At 47.5% G+C, this 19,559-nt stretch overlaps 1 protein-coding gene across 1 annotated transcript; it reads right to left on the reverse strand.

The window, feature by feature from the left end:
- Nucleotides 1–1,441: 1,441 nt before the first annotated feature.
- Nucleotides 1,442–19,429, reverse strand: LOC135811753 (dihydroxy-acid dehydratase 2-like). Its single transcript, XM_065324999.1, has 25 exons — nt 19,143–19,429; nt 18,901–18,966; nt 18,156–18,194; nt 17,745–17,821; nt 17,049–17,092; nt 16,306–16,355; nt 15,566–15,649; nt 14,620–14,656; nt 13,837–13,874; nt 13,460–13,543; nt 12,910–12,997; nt 12,539–12,601; nt 11,714–11,751; nt 10,746–10,844; nt 8,829–8,911; nt 8,216–8,300; nt 7,537–7,575; nt 7,062–7,178; nt 6,572–6,634; nt 5,700–5,768; nt 5,113–5,166; nt 3,839–3,888; nt 3,217–3,323; nt 2,238–2,347; nt 1,442–1,641 (listed from the first exon to the last, which is right to left on the reverse strand). The coding sequence occupies exons 1-25, from the start codon at nt 19,158–19,160 to the stop codon at nt 1,513–1,515; spliced, it is 1,731 nt and encodes a 576-aa protein (XP_065181071.1). The 5' UTR covers nt 19,161–19,429; the 3' UTR covers nt 1,442–1,512.
- Between the last annotated feature and the right edge of the window lie 130 nt (nt 19,430–19,559).

Here is a 19,559-nt window from a genome sequence, read left to right on the forward strand (position 1 = left end):
CTCGACTTGTCCAAGACATAGCGACAAAGAGGAACTGTGGGGAGCATGTGGGAATGGTGTTTTTCGACTTGGCTAAGGCATTCGACACCGTTTGGCATCGTGGCTTACTTGCCAAGTTGGAGGTCACCTTCCGGGTGGAGGATGCTGCCTTGCGTTGGATATCCTCGTATCTGTCTGCTCGTTCTCAGGCTGTTCGCTTGTCTTATTTCTTGTCTGATCCCCTCCCTGTAACGTCTGGAGTGCCCCAAGGTTCCATTCTGGGTCCTTTGTTATTCTTGCTTTACGTTAATGACCTACCTTCAGTTGTCCCCGATGTTAGTTTGTATGCGGATGACACTGGCCTTATCTGTTCTGATTCCTCCCCTGCACAATTACTCCTTACCATGCAGCATCGCATCAACAGCACTGTCATGTGGATGCAAACGTGGAAACTCCAGCCCAATTTAGACAAAACAGAAGCCATGTATATTTCTTCATCCCCTCCTGATCAACCATTATACTTCCCTGACTCGACTATGCCTATCCGTGTTGTTACTCAGCACAAACATCTCGGTGTGATGTTTGACTGCAAACTCTCTTGGGCTGCACATGTCAACTGTGTATGCAAGCGAACCAGTTCAGCATTAGGGGTACTACAACCACATTGCACTCATTTGCCCATCCAGTGTAAACTATTATTTTATCAGTGCTATATTCTCCCTATATTCGACTATTGCGATACCGCTTGGTGTGGCCTTTCTGACACAACTCTGAACCAATTAGAAGTCCACCATAGATTTATACTTAAAATTCTTTACAACAAGGATCGATGTTTTCCTTCGGATGCCCTTTATCGACTTGCACACACTTCTCCTCTCTCCGTTCGTCATAAGCACCATCTCTGTACACTGGTTCATAAAATATTTCTTCATAAAACCCCTTCACACATGATGAAGTACAATTGGTTTTCGACAAGCTCAACCCGTAACGCGCTCATCCTGCCTCTTGTTAAGTCAGCCCAGTATCTAAAGTCCCCTTTGTTTTCCGGCTACTCTCATTGGTTATCATTACCATACGGTCTGAAAACTTGTTCTTCTATTGGTCAGTTTAAAGATCTACTATCACAACTGAACTAGACGCAATAATTATCATCGAAGAACATTCTCGAATACCTGGGTGATGCACGAATTTTGATAGTGCTCACTTCCGTTAATCGTTTTTCTTTGTAATTTTCCATTCATTTTCTGCTCTAATTCATATTTGCTTTGTTTTCCTAGCTTACTATTGCCGTGGCTGGCTCAACGCCCTTGTCTCCGGGGATTCTGTCCCTGCATTAGCTATGCTTGTCACATGCTATGAGATTGTGTCTAATAATAATAATAATAAAGACACTACAGACCAGGGAGTAGTATTTTTACTACTAGGTAGTAGTATTCTACCACTCCCAGCTACAGACGGCGTGTAAACTGTCAAAACGTACACGTCGATCTCTATACAGCACACACAACCTTCTGCGGGAGATCAAACCGTTGTTCAGTACGTGGTGGCACCTCGGTGAGCGCTGGACACGTTACGCCGGTACTTGGCCAGCAGGCCGCGGAGGTTGTCCGCCGGTGCTTGCCATTGCGCGCGCCGCTCGGCCAGCACGGACTCGGGTACGACCTGGATTCAACACACACAGAGTAAACACAGCACCGGTATTGCGCCATGTACAGACCGACACGCAGCGTTGCCAGAGACAGGTACATAAGTAACAATACCGTCATAACCCTGCAGCACATGATTTAACCGGTTGACCTTTGAATTCAACAATATCAGTGGAGGATGTTGTTGTTGTTGTTGTTTCTTTATTTTACTTCACCATATGAACAGGCAAGACTGCCTTCTCACCGGGGCTATTGGCCCACGGCTCTCACAATATGATGAAAATGTTTAAAATTTGTATGAAGAAGAAAGGAACGGAAAAGAAGATGAAATGAAAGGAAAGAAAACAGTAGGTATTAATTTTATGAAGGGGGGGGGGGTATGAAATGGGTATTATCATAGTTGATGAGAGAAGTATGATATCCAATATTCTTGTTCTATAGACTATTTAGTACGGGCATTTCATGAGAGTCATGCATGGGCAAGGCAGAATTTGGACTAGGATAGAGGACAAGAAAATAATTGATGAGATGTACGTAGCCAACAACGTGTATACCACACCCGATACAAGTGTAAGGTGTTGAAAACGCCTCGAACCCGGCCTACTTGCTTACCAAGTCAACCGTCTTCTTGAGCACGTCGATGTGGATCTCATCGCCGTCCTGCACCAGTGCGATGGGGCCGCCGTCACGTGCCTCCGGCGTAATGTGACCAAGCATGATACCTGCAAAACGAACAGTGGCGGAACACACAATGTTTGTTTTCATCAGTTCGAGGCCGGAAAGATGCAAATGGGAAAAATCTGAAGAAAAATTGACTGTGTGGCGACAGTCATTTTTTCTTCTTCAGACTTTTCCATTACTCGAACCAGGGACCCCCGCTTGAGGTCAGCGATGCTCCAACCACCCAGCTATATGTTGTTTGTTTGTTTGTTTGTTTTTGATTGATTTTAGTTCATTGCGTCAACAGTACAATGTGCAACTTCAAAGAGGGTCGAAAACAAAATAACCGAGGGTCGTCACATGTTTGTTCGCAGCAAAGTTATGACTGTCGTGGATACATATCTTTTAATTTTTTGTTATCCACAACATAATAGCGGATTGCAAAGAAGCACACAGGAGCATGACAATGATGCATGTACAGCCGGTGATGACCACTGAGACCTGCCTTTAGAGACCAAGGCTGACTATGCACTTTTCGACTTTTTTTTACATTGAACACACCCCTACCAAGGGAGAATTTGACATCAGGCAGGAAAGAGAAGAGACACAAAATGGCAGGGGCCACCATGAGCCATGGCGGCTGTGCCAGCGGGGTGCACCCAGCTCAGCTGACAGACCGCCGGTCTCGGCTTCATTGCATCTCAAGCCTCAAAGAAACCTAGCTGTTTGGACGAATAGAGCGGGTCAACTTTCTCCGGCCATGGCAGTACGGGGGGGGGGGGGGGGGGGGGGGATCCGATCAGGAAAGGGCTCTCCCCGTGTGTTAGTCTGACGACCTGGGACACGTGCGTGTGCACGACAGGGGGGGGGGGGGGGGGCTGGATGCTATAGCCCTGACTGGGCTGCAGTGAGTTATTCATGCTGCACGTACCGTGTGAAGCACCGCTGAAGCGGCCATCGGTGACTAGCGCCACCGAGTTACCAAGACCAGCACCGACCAGCGCTGCACCCGGACTCAGCATTTCGGGCATGCCGGGACTGTACGCCAGCACACAAACATGTTCACGGACATACACATGAACACACATACATGTAATATACATACGGACACACACACACACACATGCAGGCATGAAGACACGTATACACGCACATGCATCAAAAGGGTTAACAGGAGATGATATGCCCACTTGAAACGGCCAGATAGTGCCTCAGACTTTTGCCATTTTTCCAGCAGGGCCACAAGTTGTCTGCAAGGAATGGGTACAGTCACCAAAACTTGATTAAATTAAATGTTGACCGTGGAGGGTATACTTACATGTAGCTAGCAAACTAAGTAGCTGGAGGCAAAACGCATACTGTAATACTGATTCATTTCTTAAACCTCACTTCTTTGATGAGATGCTGACTCGAGCAGATAATGAGGAAGATGAACTGAAATGAACTGAACATACAAGCTAACGTTCACCATTTCAAGTCATGGCCAAAGCTGACAAGCCGGACTGACTAAGTCTATTATAATGTTGATTTGCACCGAATAGCTGTGTGCTTACCTTCCTTTCGGACCCTCGTAGCGTATCACCAACACATGGCCGGGCTTCAGCTGTAGGCAGATCATACCAATCCATAACAGATCTTTGCTTGCATGCATATCAGTCAGTTCTTCAGTCTGACCAGATCACCACTCTATCCAACACATGATACACCCCTGATCAACGTTGCGATTAACAACCTTCGATAAGGCGTGAGAAAAGTGCATGCCGTTACTCGCAAGGTGTCTCCACTCGTGAGGTTGAATGTGTGCAGTGAAAAGGTTACTACTAGTAGGTGTGAAGATAACAGGATTATTTACAAGTTGTTACTGACTTGAAGTACGCCTTCCAAATATACTGCATACTGCAGGGCCGTAGCACCTGGCCCGGCCGGTCCGACCATGGCCTGACCGGCCAGTGCGGGTCTTTCGAAAAACGTTTACCCACCCAATTCGTGCAAAACGGATGTTTTTTTGTCAAAAATGTTAATTTCCGGTCAAGTATCCCATTTGGCCGGATCGCCTGAAATCCCGATGCTACGAGTATAATGGCCCTGTACTGAAACCGCTCATTCCTGCCACTTCAGTCCTGGTTAGAGGCCTTCCTCAAGTAAAGTGAGCTGAACTTGCTAAGCCTAGCAATGTCTAGAACAACCATAATCCAGATTCAAAGGACAAGAACATTTCACCCTTGGGTTATGGTTCAAGCTCCGGTCCTCTGGGACAGGTTGCCGCAGTGTCAAAGCAGTCCTTGTGGCAGCTTTCACCACGCATTGAGTTCCAGGCAATCCTGGCAATGCTAGCATCTTACAAGTGTGGTAATTGAACTGTTCAGTATGAGCTGTAACAGCAGCCACGACAATTACTTTGAACCGAACTGAATAAGGGATGTGGTAGGGATGATATAGAAGTCATTGGTAAGGTAGGAAAACTGTGACTATTCTGCATGTTACAAGTTGAACCTCAACACTGCGGACAAGAGTGTTGATATGCGATCATCTGGATGATGCACAAGACTGACTAACTGGTTGCTAACATGTTCAACTCTGCGCAGTGTATAGTGTGGATAGTGACTACCTTGTTTCTTGAACTGTCCTACTCTAAAGGATCAGAACTCAAATCATTTTAGTTTTCCTACCTTACCAATGACTTCTGTATCATCCCTACCACATCCCTTATTCAGTTCGGTTCAAAGTAATTATCATGGCCGTTGTTGTTATAGGTCCTACCGAGCAGTTCAATTACCACACTTGTAAGATAGTAGCATTGCCACTGAGAATGCACACTCCACCCTACCTGCCCCTGCATGATGGCATCGAACGCCTTCTGCTCTCCGTCAAACACCACCGCCTGCAGCCAAGCAGAACAAAATCATACCCAGACAAAACTGAACGTTTGTCATCAACTGTACTGGAGCACCTATCAGTACAAAATACGGGTGAATCCCGAATAACAGAGGTCGATTGTCTACAATAGAGAGGTTAAGATGCACGTTATTTCTGACGTGACGCGAAAGTTCAGTTCGCGTTATTCGGCTCGCGCGTCGAAAACAACGCGAGTGACCTGCAGCTCGCGTCGAAATTTGGAGTTTTACGCCAAATTTGACGTCACGTCGGAAATAACCTGCATCTTAACCTCTCTATTACTAGTATTAGAGAGAGGCTACCTACTTGGAGTGACTACAAGTTTCAGCAGTAAAGATCAGTGTGGCGTAGTAATGCCTAGCTTAGGAGAGTAGATGGTAGAGGGTGCATAGCTTCAGGCTATGTTGTTGTAAGTGACACCGGTCTGATCGGTCCCATACGCATACCAGCAGTAAACAGACAGGAGGCAGCAGCTTGAGAATGCAAGAGGAGGCAGGGGTATAGCGGCAAAGTACACACCTTCCCGGTGAAGTGCTCGATCTGCTTTCCACTGATCTTCAGCACAGCACTGTCTGGTGCAAGGCTTCCCTGCATGCACACAGACACACACAGACACATACAGACACATACAGACACATACAGACAGACATACACACACATACACACACAGACAGACATACACACACACACACACACACACACACACACACACACACACACACACACACACACACACACACACACACACACACACACACACAAAGAAAACATGAACATGATTTGCAACTGCAACACAAATGATCCCTTTTAATACAATAATCTGCCGGTCTGCTTGTAGTAGCAGCACCGACGGCATGTTATACCAATGGCACTGAAGGAAACACATGCGGGCAGAACTTGATTGCCTCTCCGCTGGCCAGTATGGCACTGTGAATGTGCGTTCAAAAAGGTAACAACAACACACAGAGCACTGGCATCACTCACATCACAACGGTTGGCAGAGCATTTTGGACAATCGTTCGGGATGCTTGACAACGAGCAGAGCACAGTGGCACATACACTATCTCCACCCCCCACCCACCCCTCCCCTCCACCGGCCCAGAACATACCACTACATTGAATACAAATGCTTACTACAGGGACGTGGCACCAAGTGAAATCCAACACCTGGATATCAGTTTGGCAAGCTTGTAGGGGTTGGATTTCACTCGGCATCACTGTGCCTCCATGTGCCTTTCTAAAATATAAATCCAACATCTGGATCTCAGCTTAGGAGGCTGAGCAGGGTTGGATTTCAGCTATCACCACTGTAGTTCCCACTATGTTTCACAATCAAGTATGCCACACAGCGCTGCACCACCAGCAGCACCAGCATGTTAAGAACAAATCACCTTCAAGATGATGATGTGACGGCCAGCCGGGGCAAACGGTTTGCTTATCGGATTGATCACATCCTAGCAATCGATCGCCACCAACACAAGAAAAGAAGAAAAAATTGGCAAGCACCACTTTGTCACAGCACACCACACTGGTATCGTACAGCAAGACAGCTAAATGCTCTGTGGAGCTGTATCTAAACCACAACATCAGTCAGTCGAAGAAATGAATGACTTGTGCCAGGGTTCCCCTAGTTAACAGTTACTACGATGAACCAGAACAGATTTACTAAGTGGGGTGAGAGGTTGTCCCCATGTTTTTGAGTGTGACCGGCTACCGGCACTAGCAAAGTGGCGGCGACATGGAATTGCAAAGAGTGTCATCGAAAGATCTTGTCAGTTTCTAGAATGCTCCCCGTCCCGAAAGCAAATAGGCTACAGCAGGGAAATGGTAGTTACAACATAATGTTAGCAGAGCACCCCGCAGCATGGTCGTATAGCTCACCTGCTTGAGGTCTGCCAGTCTGGGAGCATTGCGCACGTTCTCTGCCATAGTCTTCCCGTTCACTGTCATACAGTCACCATGGATCAAGCCAGCCTCCAGCAGCTCACGCATCACAACCTACAGTATCACAATTATAGGTAAATAGCTTGCACAGTTCACTTGAATCAGTCAAAGTAACTTTTCCGCATCCGTATGAATACCCCTACAAGTAATAGTTACCGAAAAGATCAAAGCACAGATTAATAGAGACATTTCAAAAACACAACAGCTTCATGGAGCATCACAGCGCAACATAACGCAATGTGTTATTTTGTCACAACGTTACAGCAAATACAAGTACACTGGTATGCCCGTGTCCAACCCCCCCCCCCCCCACACACACATATACCTACAGCCGCCCACATACCAACACATACCCACCCACACCCATCTACACTGAACCACGCCGCCGTGATAGCATGCTTTAGACACCTACCGGCAAGCCACCGATGTCATCAAGGTCCTTCATGTGGTACTGCAGAGACGACAGCAAAGACGACAGTGGTGATATCGACACAAACACAAACATCGCCAATGATGCCGATAGGAGTGGTGCAGCAGCAAAGATGACAATGAGGATATACGCACAAACACACACACACACACATTTGCTAACGATGCTATAAATAGCGGTGGCACAGCAGCAAACGACAATGGTGACATCGGCGCCAGCAGACACATAGACCGTGATGCTGATAGCAGTGGTACAACAGTATGTTCATAGCGGCGGTACAACAGTATGTTCATAGCGGCGGTACAACAGTATGTTCATAGCGGCGGTACAACAGTATGTTCATAGCGGCGGTACAACAGTATGTTCACGCATTCAACCAAACGAAAGGAACACGAAGGAAAGATTTAAACATTCATCCGTGTTCCTAATATATGGTCGAATGCGTGCACATACTGCAAAAATCGTCTTAGCAGACAAGCGCAGCTACAGTGCTGCTCAATGAAATCCAGTCACGCTACTCAAGTACGTGCCGGGCGTTGCACAGCCACACGCCTGCGAACACACTGGGCTGCGACATGATGCAAGGCGCCGCAAACTTGAGTGACACGACTGGATTTCAATGTGCAGCACTGTATAATAGTGTCTTCTTGATTCTACTGACCTTGCCATGAGGCTGCAGGTTGGACAGCAGAGGAGTACGGCTGCCGATGGTGTTGAACTCTTCAATCTTAAAATCAACATCAGCTCTGCATATGTCAACGACAACACAAGAAGTGAGACATTACATAAAAGGGCCGTAGCACCGGGATTCAGGTAGTGCGCCAAATGGGATACTTGGCCGGAAATGAACATTAGGGAAGCTAAGTGACTCGCTGTGAACTCGGACACGAAACAAAATTGATTTCGTTTTTCCGAATTGTGTAATGCGTAAAAGAGGTTTAGTGACTCGTCAACAAAGTGTGCTTTGATTTTGCCATGGTGACACGATGGCGACTGAAACAGCAACTGAGAGACAGCAACACGTCGTATGACCTTCAGATATACAGCACATCACCTATAGCATACTGATTGTTTTGGGCATTTGTGGCCCTTGGAGGTACGCTTCACGTATACTGACAAGTAAACCGAAGATTCACTGTATCAATCAGGGAGTAGTAAAATACCAGTACAGTGCCGGTAATTTACTACTCCCTGGTATCAATCATGCCTGTGACTTGTCATAATATTATGACTTGTCATGTGACCAGCAAGGAGAGACCCCATCGGTTACCTACTCATGAGCTAGTGCAAGCAAGTGCAGCACTCCATTCGTTGATCCGCCGAGAGCATACAGGACGGTGACCGCATTCTCAAATGCCTGCACAGAAAGAACAAATATGAGACACAGCGCCAGGGAGACCTTCATGAGACAGACTCATATTTTTCTAATTGTCCGCACACTCCAATGTAGCATTTAGGAAACTTCACTTCTCAACTCTCTAAACTCCAAAAACGGTCTCTTCACTGTTTAGGCACCCAGGATGGCAGAGGTCGTATCTGTTCACGGGGGAGACAGATGAATCCCGGGACATACCACCCTGGGGCCTAATAAATTACAACTCCGAGGAGAGGGCAACTTTGTCTAATAGTTGTTGTTTTATTTAGAACAAAGAGGAAGAAATGTGTCATGCGCATGCGTATATCTGGTGAGGGAGCTGACGTCATGCAGCGAGGTCGCTACAGTACTCCCCCACCAGAGAACAAGCGGAGCGCAGAGAACGACAGAGAAAAAACAAGGAAATAGCAAGAGCGCTGCATGTGGCGTACCCAATGTTTGTTAACGAGGCTAACAAAGGCCGAAACAGAGGGAAAAATGCAGGAAGCGAAAAGAGATGCGTGACAGAGGCGGGTTAACATGTCAGAGGTGGATTAACGTGACAGAGGTGGAGAGCATGTCAGAGGCAGAAAGAGAGAGAAAAAAACTGTATGCAAACTGTGAAGGCAGAGGCAAAGACGCGCAGTAATCAGTTGCGGGGAAACTTGCCGATGAACAGCCCATGTAGCCGTGTATAGCATTGTGGCGAGGCGGCGACTGGGTAGTCGGCAGCCAATCCAGGTACGGAAAATGACAGCAAAACAATTTTGTAGTAGTAGCAGCAGTGCTGGCTCCACGACTGGGGAGGCTTTGCGGGTGGGAGGGGGCCAAGCTCCAGCTTGTGGCCGGCGCACACTGGACGGTGGTTGCTCCACAGCTGCTCCAAGTCCAGGCGGTGAGGTGCGGATGTTGAGGCTCAAGTTTAATGTCAACAGCCGGTGATTGACAGGCAGCCAGAATGCGGTGCACGCAGGAACGGACTGCGGCGAAAACCAGTGATGGCTGGCAGGCTAACGGGCGGAAGCAGCATGACGACGGATGGCGGCGGCAGGAGGGCGTAGTTCGCAGCAGCTCCAGGTGTGCCGAGGGCGGGTGGGCGGCGAGAGGCACCACAAATTCCCAAATCCGGAAAGTCAAAAACTACTGTATACAAATACTCCGCGAGCGCAGCGTCAGGGGTCACCAATTTAGGCACCCAAGATGGCAGAGGTCGTATCTGTTCACGGGGAGACAGATGAATCCCGGGACATACCACCCTGGGGCCTAATAAATTACAACTCCGAGGAGAGGGCAACTTTGTCTAATAGTTGTTGTTTTATTTAGAACAAAGAGGAAGAAATGTGTCATGCGCATGCGTATATCTGGTGAGGGAGCTGACGTCATGCAGCGAGGTCGCTACAACTGCGATTCAAATTTAAATTTACATCACAGACTAATATGGTACAAATAATTCCAGAAGGATACTACAGTACAGTGGTGGCAAATGAAATCCAGCACCATGAACACCGGAGATGTGCATTCACTGCACTGACCGCAGTGCTAGGGATGTGCAGCCAACACACCTGTTAGATCCACAAGGTTGGATTTCACTCGCCACAGCTGTACAATCATCATGTACCGTACAGCATATGTATCTGCATTGCAGGAATAGGACATAATGAGCATAACTAAATGAACTATAGTAGCATCCTGCACTGGGCAGATGAACGCTGAGCCATCAGATAAAAAGAAGAAAAAAGGCCGTTGGTCTGAAAAGTGGTCTGACCACGTCGGGATCTGTCGCTACACCTCTGAAACACAACTCTATGCCGAAGGCACATGACTAATCATTACTAACCTTCTTTGTCATGATATCGCGGGTCTTGACACCGGCCTTGAGGTTCTCCATTGCCATGGCAGCCACCTGACGACATTGCTCCTTCTTCTTTTCCGTCACCTGTCGGGCAAACGAGAGCAGAAATAACAATGCAACTTTATTCCGCCAAATCCACATCCGCACAACGTGCTGGTGCGGCCCAACAAGGCATGTATCCTTCATGACAGCGGTTATTACTGAAGTATCTCCTGGCACTTGCACACAACATGACACTCATTCTATTCTCCTTCGATCTAAGCATGACACCTAGCAATCAAGTCTATCATCACTCACACGGCATCCCTGTGGTAAGTTGTTAATTAGTTCCACAGCCTATTATCAAGAGTAGATAAACAAGAGTGTGCAACTCCGGGATGGGTTGGCCCGCGGCGGAATTCTTTGTTGACGTAATCTTTTCTACGACGCACGCGCTGCGAGTCTTTTGGAAAGTTTTGCCTTGTGCACTTGGCCGGGCTTTACATTACAAGGTCGGTGCCTAGCACGTGCTCTCACACTGTTCTGCAGCAAAATGCGCGTTCTCCGAAAAAAAGGTGATGTCAACAAAAAATACCGCCGCGGGCAGGGGTATCTGCAGATTGTGCAGAAGAGATCCGGAGTTGCACACTCTTGTTTATCTACTCTTGCATGCTATTATTTATCTACTCTTGCATGCTATTATTTATCTACTCTTGCATGCTATTATTTATCTACTCTTGCATGCTATTATTCTAGCAGATACATGTAGTATGATTGTTCAAACAAATTGTAAAAGGGACATACAGTTGTGTCCTTCAAAAGTGTGAATTGTTGAAGTTTCCACGCGAACCTCAGACTCCTTGCAGGCACACAGAACAAGTGCACCGCCGGTAACGATAGTGTTGTACTCCATTATCAACTTGATGACAATAGTCAGCACTCAGCAGAGTGCTCTGGTGATATGCTCAACCTACCACATTGCCTGGTGTGACTGCAGGAGATGAAGCTGTGCCTGAAAGCCGGGAACACAACACATGGACAATGGATATAGCTTACCCTCACCAGTAACCGATGGGCATTTGACCCACTCCCCTGACTCACTTGTGAGGTCTGCATTCGCCACTAAGGTGTACAAGGCATAGGCACAGTGGTGGCCTGCGGAAGCGAAGGCTAGTCTGTGTGTTTCTGAACATTCAAGCGATGCCAACGCGAATCCCGCGAATTATTATTATTATTATTATTAGTACATGTACAGTGGTATCAGAATCAGCACAAGCAGGTTTTGATTGGCCCGGCCCTGCCATAGCCTTTCATATATGTACAGTGCTGGTAACTGAAATCCAGCCCATTAGCGGTGCGCTCACATCGCAAAGACCCAACACGGGATGGTAAAACTACGAAATAGAGACCGCTAGAATGTGAACGCATCGCTAAGGGGTTGGATTTCAGTTGCCAGCACTGCACTTTGAGTAGGATATGGCGGGTGCACATGACCTCCTCAGCAGTAAACACACGTTGCTGCTGGTGGTCAAAGAGCTGGTCCGGCCTTGCATGGCCCGACCAGCGGGATCGGTTCCACCGGGCGTGCATGGGTATCCATCGCAACCACTCCCTTTGATAGACCGGTGCAGCATACAGTCGGATTGCAGTTGTAGCAAGAAGGCCGGAGCCACAGGTTTGTGTGTGACCCGGTAGCCTATGAGTAGGGTAACGTCCCGGAAAGACGTAGGTGCTAGGTTCCAATCCCGCTCGTAGATCTTTCTTTTGCAACACAATGCATGGCAATTACACTGACGTACCAGGCAGCGCCATTCCGAGAGCTTCCACAGCCGACGACATGGTGTTGGCCGTGTACATACCACCTAAAAAGTCAACAACACATTGAAACACAGCACAGCATGTGAGTAGCATTGAACAAGCCACTACACCTCTCCAGTAGTACAGTTGCGCTCACCGAAATCCGACCCAAAGTGCAAAACTGACGGGGGTGAGGGTGATGGGGTGAGAGAGGGGGTGAGGGGAGGGGGTGATGGGGTGTGTGGGTGATAGGGTGAGGGGAGGGGGGGGGGGGGGGGTGATGGGGTGTGGGGGTGATGGGGTGTATGTATGTATGTATGTGTGTGTGTGGGGGGGGGGGGGGGGGGGCTCTTATCCCACTCTGGTGACTCACCACAGGCGCCAGAGCCTGGCAAGGATCCACACTCGATCTTGTGCAGCTCCTCAATGTCCATGATGCCGGCACCGTACGATCCTATGGCCTGCCAGCAGCAAGCAAACGATGGCACAGCCAGTGGACCTATAAGGGTGATAGAGTGATGGGTTTTGATTCTGAACTTTTAAATGGATGATCTGAATTCTAATGATCCTATACCAGGATGGTCCCATTTAAGGGAGAGTGGAAATAATAAGCACATACAGTGTAAGCTAAAGTCCCGTAGAAGAAACCTATGACCTGCATGCAAGTGACGTGGATGCAGCTAAAAGTGGTTTAGTCCTTGAAAGCAACATATTGGCGGGCACAATTAACCCATCTCGTGCAGACTTAGGTGCGGCATACACCTGGTGCTACCAATCTTAGCTTATACCGGCATCGTGCAATTACTCAGCGTTATTTGCATAAATAACAATGCACCCTAGAACATGCCACAGTTCAGTACTCGTAGCTCGAAAGAAGATGGCGGGTAACCATGGTAACACTGGCTACACATGATGGGTCATACCTCCATGACAGAGCATGCATCTAGATGCTCATGTCCATCACACTTGCCAGGCAAGATGGTGCCACCATACAGACTGATACCAGGCTGAAAGCACGTGAGCACAACAAAATAGAAGAAAATGTATACAAGCTCTGTGCACGTGTGTGTGTGTGTGTGTGTGTGTGTGTGTGTGTGTGTGTGTGTGTGTGTGTGTGTGTGTGTGTTGGGGGGTGCTTACAAGCATAATTATTTCAATGTGCGATTGCATGTGTGGGATTGGAAGGCATGCTGGATGTTTCGTGTGTACGTATATGATTAAACAGTGCAGCATACCGCAACAAGTGCCACTAAAGGAATACTGAGATCACGAATTATAACGACAGTACCCTTCAACTCACCGTGTTCAACCTTGCCAGCGGCATGAGAACACCAGGCACTACGATGCAAGTCACACAGACAAAAGCAACCAAACACATCCAGACTGCACAGGGATGATGCTTGACCACGTGGACCATGCGCAGGTAGATGATGTGCAAGAGTGTGTGGCCGTATAAGAATGCATTGGCCGACTGAATTGCATAGCGTCACACGGTACAATACCAGTAACCTAACAGAACAGTCCTGACTATAAAGATTAAGTTAAGTCAGTGATGGTGATGGTGATGGTGATGGTGGTGGTGGTGGAGGTGGTAGTGGTGGTGGTGGTGGTGGTGGTGGTGGTGGTGGTGGTGGTGGTGGTGGTGGCGAGAGAGAGAGACGGAGAGGGCAGCTTCTAAGGAGGCAGACGAGCCTCCAAAGACCGCAACATCGCTACTTGTACTTCGAGTACAGCTACGAAGCATGAGTCCGACAAGCTACGATCTTGTATGATCGTTCGGATAGCTTACTGCAATGTTGTGCCCGGCAAGCCATTCAGTCCAAACTACATGAAACTAGCTGCCACAGTCTGTGTGTGTGTGTGTGTGTGTGTGTGTGTGTGTGTGTGTGTGTGTGTGTGTGTGTGTGTGTGTGTGTGTGTGTGTGGTTTAAGTGAGTGCCATTGTGGAAGAGTGAGTTATCACTAGGTTCCTGGCTATGGCACTCCATGGCTTCCATTTTTAATCAACCACACAGACCTCTGTATGCATACAAACTGCGATAATCCATAAATGCAAGACATCATGGCTTGTAGACCCTCTCACCTGTTTTATCACATCCTCCCAGAGCAATGATGCTGTCCTGTGCAGCACCCAAATAAGGCAAAGAAAATCCAACACTCGCCAACTGTCATTTACACTGGCAATACTGTATTGAGGCACAGACATGAGCAATATTGCCAATTGGGATTTCCCCTCATTAGCCAGCGGCCTCACTATGTCGAACTCATGCGGAAACAAGAGGTTTCATCATAATTAGAGCCTGAATTGACTAAGGGTAATCATTACCTTTCCATTAGCCACATCGTATGCAGATCTGCTCTTTCCCAATCACTCTGCAATCATCAGCCTCCTAATTAGGGTTAATTGTTACAATGTGTCACTCTGCAACCATTGAACTCCTTTTTCACAAAACCCGTACAACAGTGTAAGGGGCCGTCCAATGTTACCAATAATATTTTCAAAAAACGAAAAGTTTTCGTTTGGGGGTGGGTGGGTTCGATGGAGTTTCGTTTTGAAAATAATGATTGAATGCGGATGGAGAATGTCCAGTTACTTCTGGGTGTCGAAAAATGACATCAATATTTTATTGGAATTCGTTTTACCTGCAGAGAAGGTGGGTGGGTGGGGGCTGAAAAATACTAAAACTTTTCGTTTAGTAAAAACAATCGGTAACCCCGGACGGCCCCTAAGGAAGAGAATGTCTTATCAGAGTACGCACTAAGTGACTTCCACTGTATTGTGAATGATGTCATCGACACAAGCAGTACTGCGACCAGTGATGACATCATCATGCCAGTACACACACAGTACTGCGACCAGTGATGACATCATCACTATGCCAGTTCACGAGCAGTACTACGAGCAGTGATGATAACATCATCATGCCAGTACACATGCACTCATGCAGCACTGCATTGTGTGACTGCAACCAGCGATGACATCATCGCCATGCTGATACAGATATTATACACAACGACATACTACTTACTGCAGCATATGCTTGGTGCATGAGTTCACCGCAGTCGGCAATCAGGTCACGTGATATCAGCGAGTACTTCATACCATTGGAGCCCTATGAGCAAAACCAACACACAGACACAATGTACTCCGGGCATTTTCCGCACAGCTAGCTGTTTCAATCCTGTCAGGCTTCATCAGAGGAGTTTAGAGTGACTGGCCGAACCGATCGCAATTACCAGGTACAGTCAGACCTCGCTTATCCGGTCCTCTTTTATCCGGATCCCTCGCCATCCGGAAGAAAATTGTTGGTCACCGATTTACAGCATATGCCATGCACACATACAGTATGTGTGTTCGATTATCCGGTTCCCTCGCCTATCAGGATATTTTTGTGGAAAACGGATGTGTGCGGTTAAGCGAGGTCTGACTGTACTAGTAAGTCTAGTCAACTTAGAACACAGATGACTCGAAACTTACTGGTCCTTTCTCTTTGCATGAACATAGAATCTGTAAACCGGCTCAAAGCATCAAAGCCAGAGTGCTCTAACTGTGAACAACACAGCGAGCTTCAGCTTAATTAAGCTACATTTAAAAGAGCAGCAAGCATTACATCATTCATTCCGGAAACAACATTGCTATCACCCAAAGCAGTAACAACAAAACACATGCAATCTGTCCCTACATGTAAAACAGGCATTTTCATAAAAACATAATGAGAAGATGCTGCCATCTATCAGAACTTCTTCAAAATAATGACATCTTCCTTACCATTGTCTCACCATCACTGACAACCGGGGTGTTGCAAAGAAATCCTTTCCCTGGAAGCGACCAAATATCACAAATCACACAGAGAACTACTGTCCAGCTCACTCACTCACTTTAATTATTTCTCCGTGTTAGCCATCTCGTAATCATTTATAATGACAACATGACATTGGGACATGCCAGTCCTGTTCAATCCAATCAGCCAATAAACACAATACCGATGCGCCCAGGGCCCCAAGAAATCGGCACTATGCAGCATTCAGAATAGGTCAGTACAGTAAAACCTGTTAATGCGACCACTCGGATAAGGCGACCACCTGTCCTGGAAGACCACTGAAACCAGGACCAAGAGACCCTGTTTCCAGTCGAACGACCCTGGATAAGGAGACCACCTGGTAACAGAGACCACGTTTTCAAGGTCCCTTGAGCGGTCGTCTTACACAGGTTTCACTGTATCTAGTATCTACTTGAAGTAGGAACACAACAGTACAGCGAAACCTGTCTAAGGCGGCCATGCAAGGGACCTTCCGAATGTGATCCCCGCTAGCAGGTGGTCTCCTTATCCACGGTAGACTGGAAATAACACCCTTGGGTCCTAGTTGTAGCGGTCCTCTGGGACAGGTGGTCGCCTTGTTAGAGTGGTCACCCTGACAGGTTTTACTGTATACCAGCTACGACACATTGCAGACACCCTGACATTCTGAGACCACCTCCCTACAGCTAAATGCCGAGTTTGAATCACATACCGCCGAGCTTCTCAAGTTCTTTCACAACGATGTCTGCCAGTTCACTGCAACGTGGGGGCACACAGCAGCGAATTGTATAGAAATTGCAGTTCAGCAAGACTAGGCAGCACACAACCAAGAAAGAAACCGTCCTCAGCAAGACAGTCTTGGTGCTAAACAACTTCATAGACGTACGTGTACAGGCCTTCATGGCACTTCCCTGCCTGGTCAGTTCACTGCTTGGCACAAGCACCAAAGCCTTTGCCAGGATTGACCGAAGGATTTCCAGGCCCGTCGGAACCGGTCCGGTTGATCAGGTCATCACCAGACCAACTGTGTTTGACCACCAATGGGTCTTCACTACTGAGGTGTAACCGCTATCTCATACACAAAGTATTTTTTTAAGGCTATGGTGTGGCCTGAGTACTATCAAAAACTGCTTCCGGCGGTCATGGTTTCACCTGCCACTGAGGAGTCTCCATGACAGATTCAATGATCTCTAGATAGCACATGGGCCTCACAGAGAGCGAGGCTGCATTCTACCACTAGGATAAAAATAGAAAGGGCACAATAGCTGCCGACTGAAGTGAAGGCTAGCTCTAGCACAAATACGAAGTGGAGACTAGAGTATTACACAAATGCTTCAGTTCAACTCGGGCTCAATAGAATTGCTACTGATATGGATCCGGCAAACTACTCATATGCATTGTCCCTTACTGGAAGTGATTGTTGCATGGTAGTGCATTGCTGTAAGGGTTGACTATGGTGAACACAGGCTTCTTGAAGTCTTCCTCCTGATACAATGTGACAGAGGAAATTGGATCCATCAAGGCACATGCACCCACACACAAGCATTCACACACATACACACAGACATGTACCATGTACACCCCCCCCCCCCCTCCCACACACACACATACACACGTGCACACATCGTGTGTATAGGTGAACACTGTAACGACACCAGCAACACTCCGCAGCATTGCAAGGGTATTTTGAGAATGAGCTGTTTTCTGAGGAGCTACACTGATGTACTTGTACTGACGTATGATCAAGCATGATCAGTCCAGTCGGATGCAACAGGTAAATTGGTTGAGTGCAATTTTTGGATTACCATGATAGACTTACCTTGAAGCCAGCCGCTCGTAGATGAGCCCGGGCTGCGGTCTGTACACGCACGATAATACACAGACCGAGTGACGATAACACACATACAGTCAACTTCGCGAATAACGACTGCGGATATAACGACAATTCGCGAATAACAACAGAATTTCCATGCCCAGAGCAAAGTCCCATCCCACTGGAATACATATAATGAGACTTCGGGTATAACGACACTTCGCGAATAAGGACACCTTTTTGATGCCCCGCCGAGTGTCGTTATAAGCGAAGTTGACTGTATACACACACACACACGACGACAACACACATAATAATTGTGCTCGCGTAGACTCGTTTGCCAGCACTCTGTCAGCACGCGGCAAGGGCACGTGCAGTGCACGCTAATTGTCTCCGGGAAACGTGCCGCAGGGCTGTCCGGGATCCGCGGCTCGACCCCGGCACTGCATGCAAAACTAGACTGGAGACTTCACCATGACCGGCCACTGCTGTAGCCATCAAACACAATTTCACATTTTGGGAGTTCTTAAATTCCAACATTGATATTGCAATCATTTGTACATCATCGTTACCTTTCAATGTACGAATAACAATTTAACTTACCCCCCAAAGCCCCCCCCGCCCCCCCCCCCCCCCCCCCCTTCTCCCAGAAATTCCCCCAGAATTGACATGGACATACAATCTGTGTGCACATTACGTCATGGACGTAAGGACATCCCCAAGTTTGCATCTACAAGTGAATGCACTGTACCCGTTTTATCCAGTGAGGATCCTCTCTGGGCGTCTCTGGGTTTCCAGTCAGCTTCCAGCTCGTTGGCTAAAGTCAAGAGCACACGTGCACGAAAACAAATGGGAACAAAATATTAGTCATTTCCACACTACCAAGGCTTTCCGCACTCGCTGGCTACATTCAAATGGCAATATTTAGTTTGTTGTGGGCTTTTTCCGGCAGACAGGTGTTTCAGATGGTACATTTGTATTTGATATCCTTACCTTCAGTTCTGCAGCCATTGTTCAAGGTTAGCGAGTGTAACTGACGAGCCCGGTTTGATAACTTTGAAAGCTAACGCCGGTCACACCAGCAATGATTATGTAGTTATTATAGAAAATCAGATGTTTTGTTGGAGTTGGATGACTTGGACAGCTTGATCTGTACTGTACAAACTACAAAACTAACACTACAAAAAATAAGCAAGTGTCGCCTTGGCTGTAGATCTAGTAGATCTACTGGGTTAGCTAGCTGAATGGGAGCTGTCACAGTGACTAGTCAGTGACAGCACCAACACCGCGCAGATCGCAGAGTGCATGAAGATTGAAGTGCTTGCTTTACAGGTTAGGACAAACATTCCTGATCACTCCGGATTTACCTCTACCACTACCAGTCCGTAGACTAGGAGGTCTACTACATAG

This window comes from Sycon ciliatum, chromosome 1, assembly GCF_964019385.1.
Source record: "Sycon ciliatum chromosome 1, ocSycCili1.1, whole genome shotgun sequence".
Taxonomy (NCBI): domain Eukaryota; kingdom Metazoa; phylum Porifera; class Calcarea; order Leucosolenida; family Sycettidae; genus Sycon; species Sycon ciliatum.

Coding starts and splice junctions, on each gene's coding strand:
- LOC135811753 (XM_065324999.1), bottom strand. Junction 8,912..10,745: donor GCGATATCATGACAAAGAAG/GTTAGTAATGAT, acceptor CTTTCTGTGCAG/GCATTTGAGAATGCGGTCAC. Junction 5,167..5,699: donor TCGAGCACTTCACCGGGAAG/GTGTGTACTTTG, acceptor GCTTGGCTGCAG/GCGGTGGTGTTTGACGGAGA.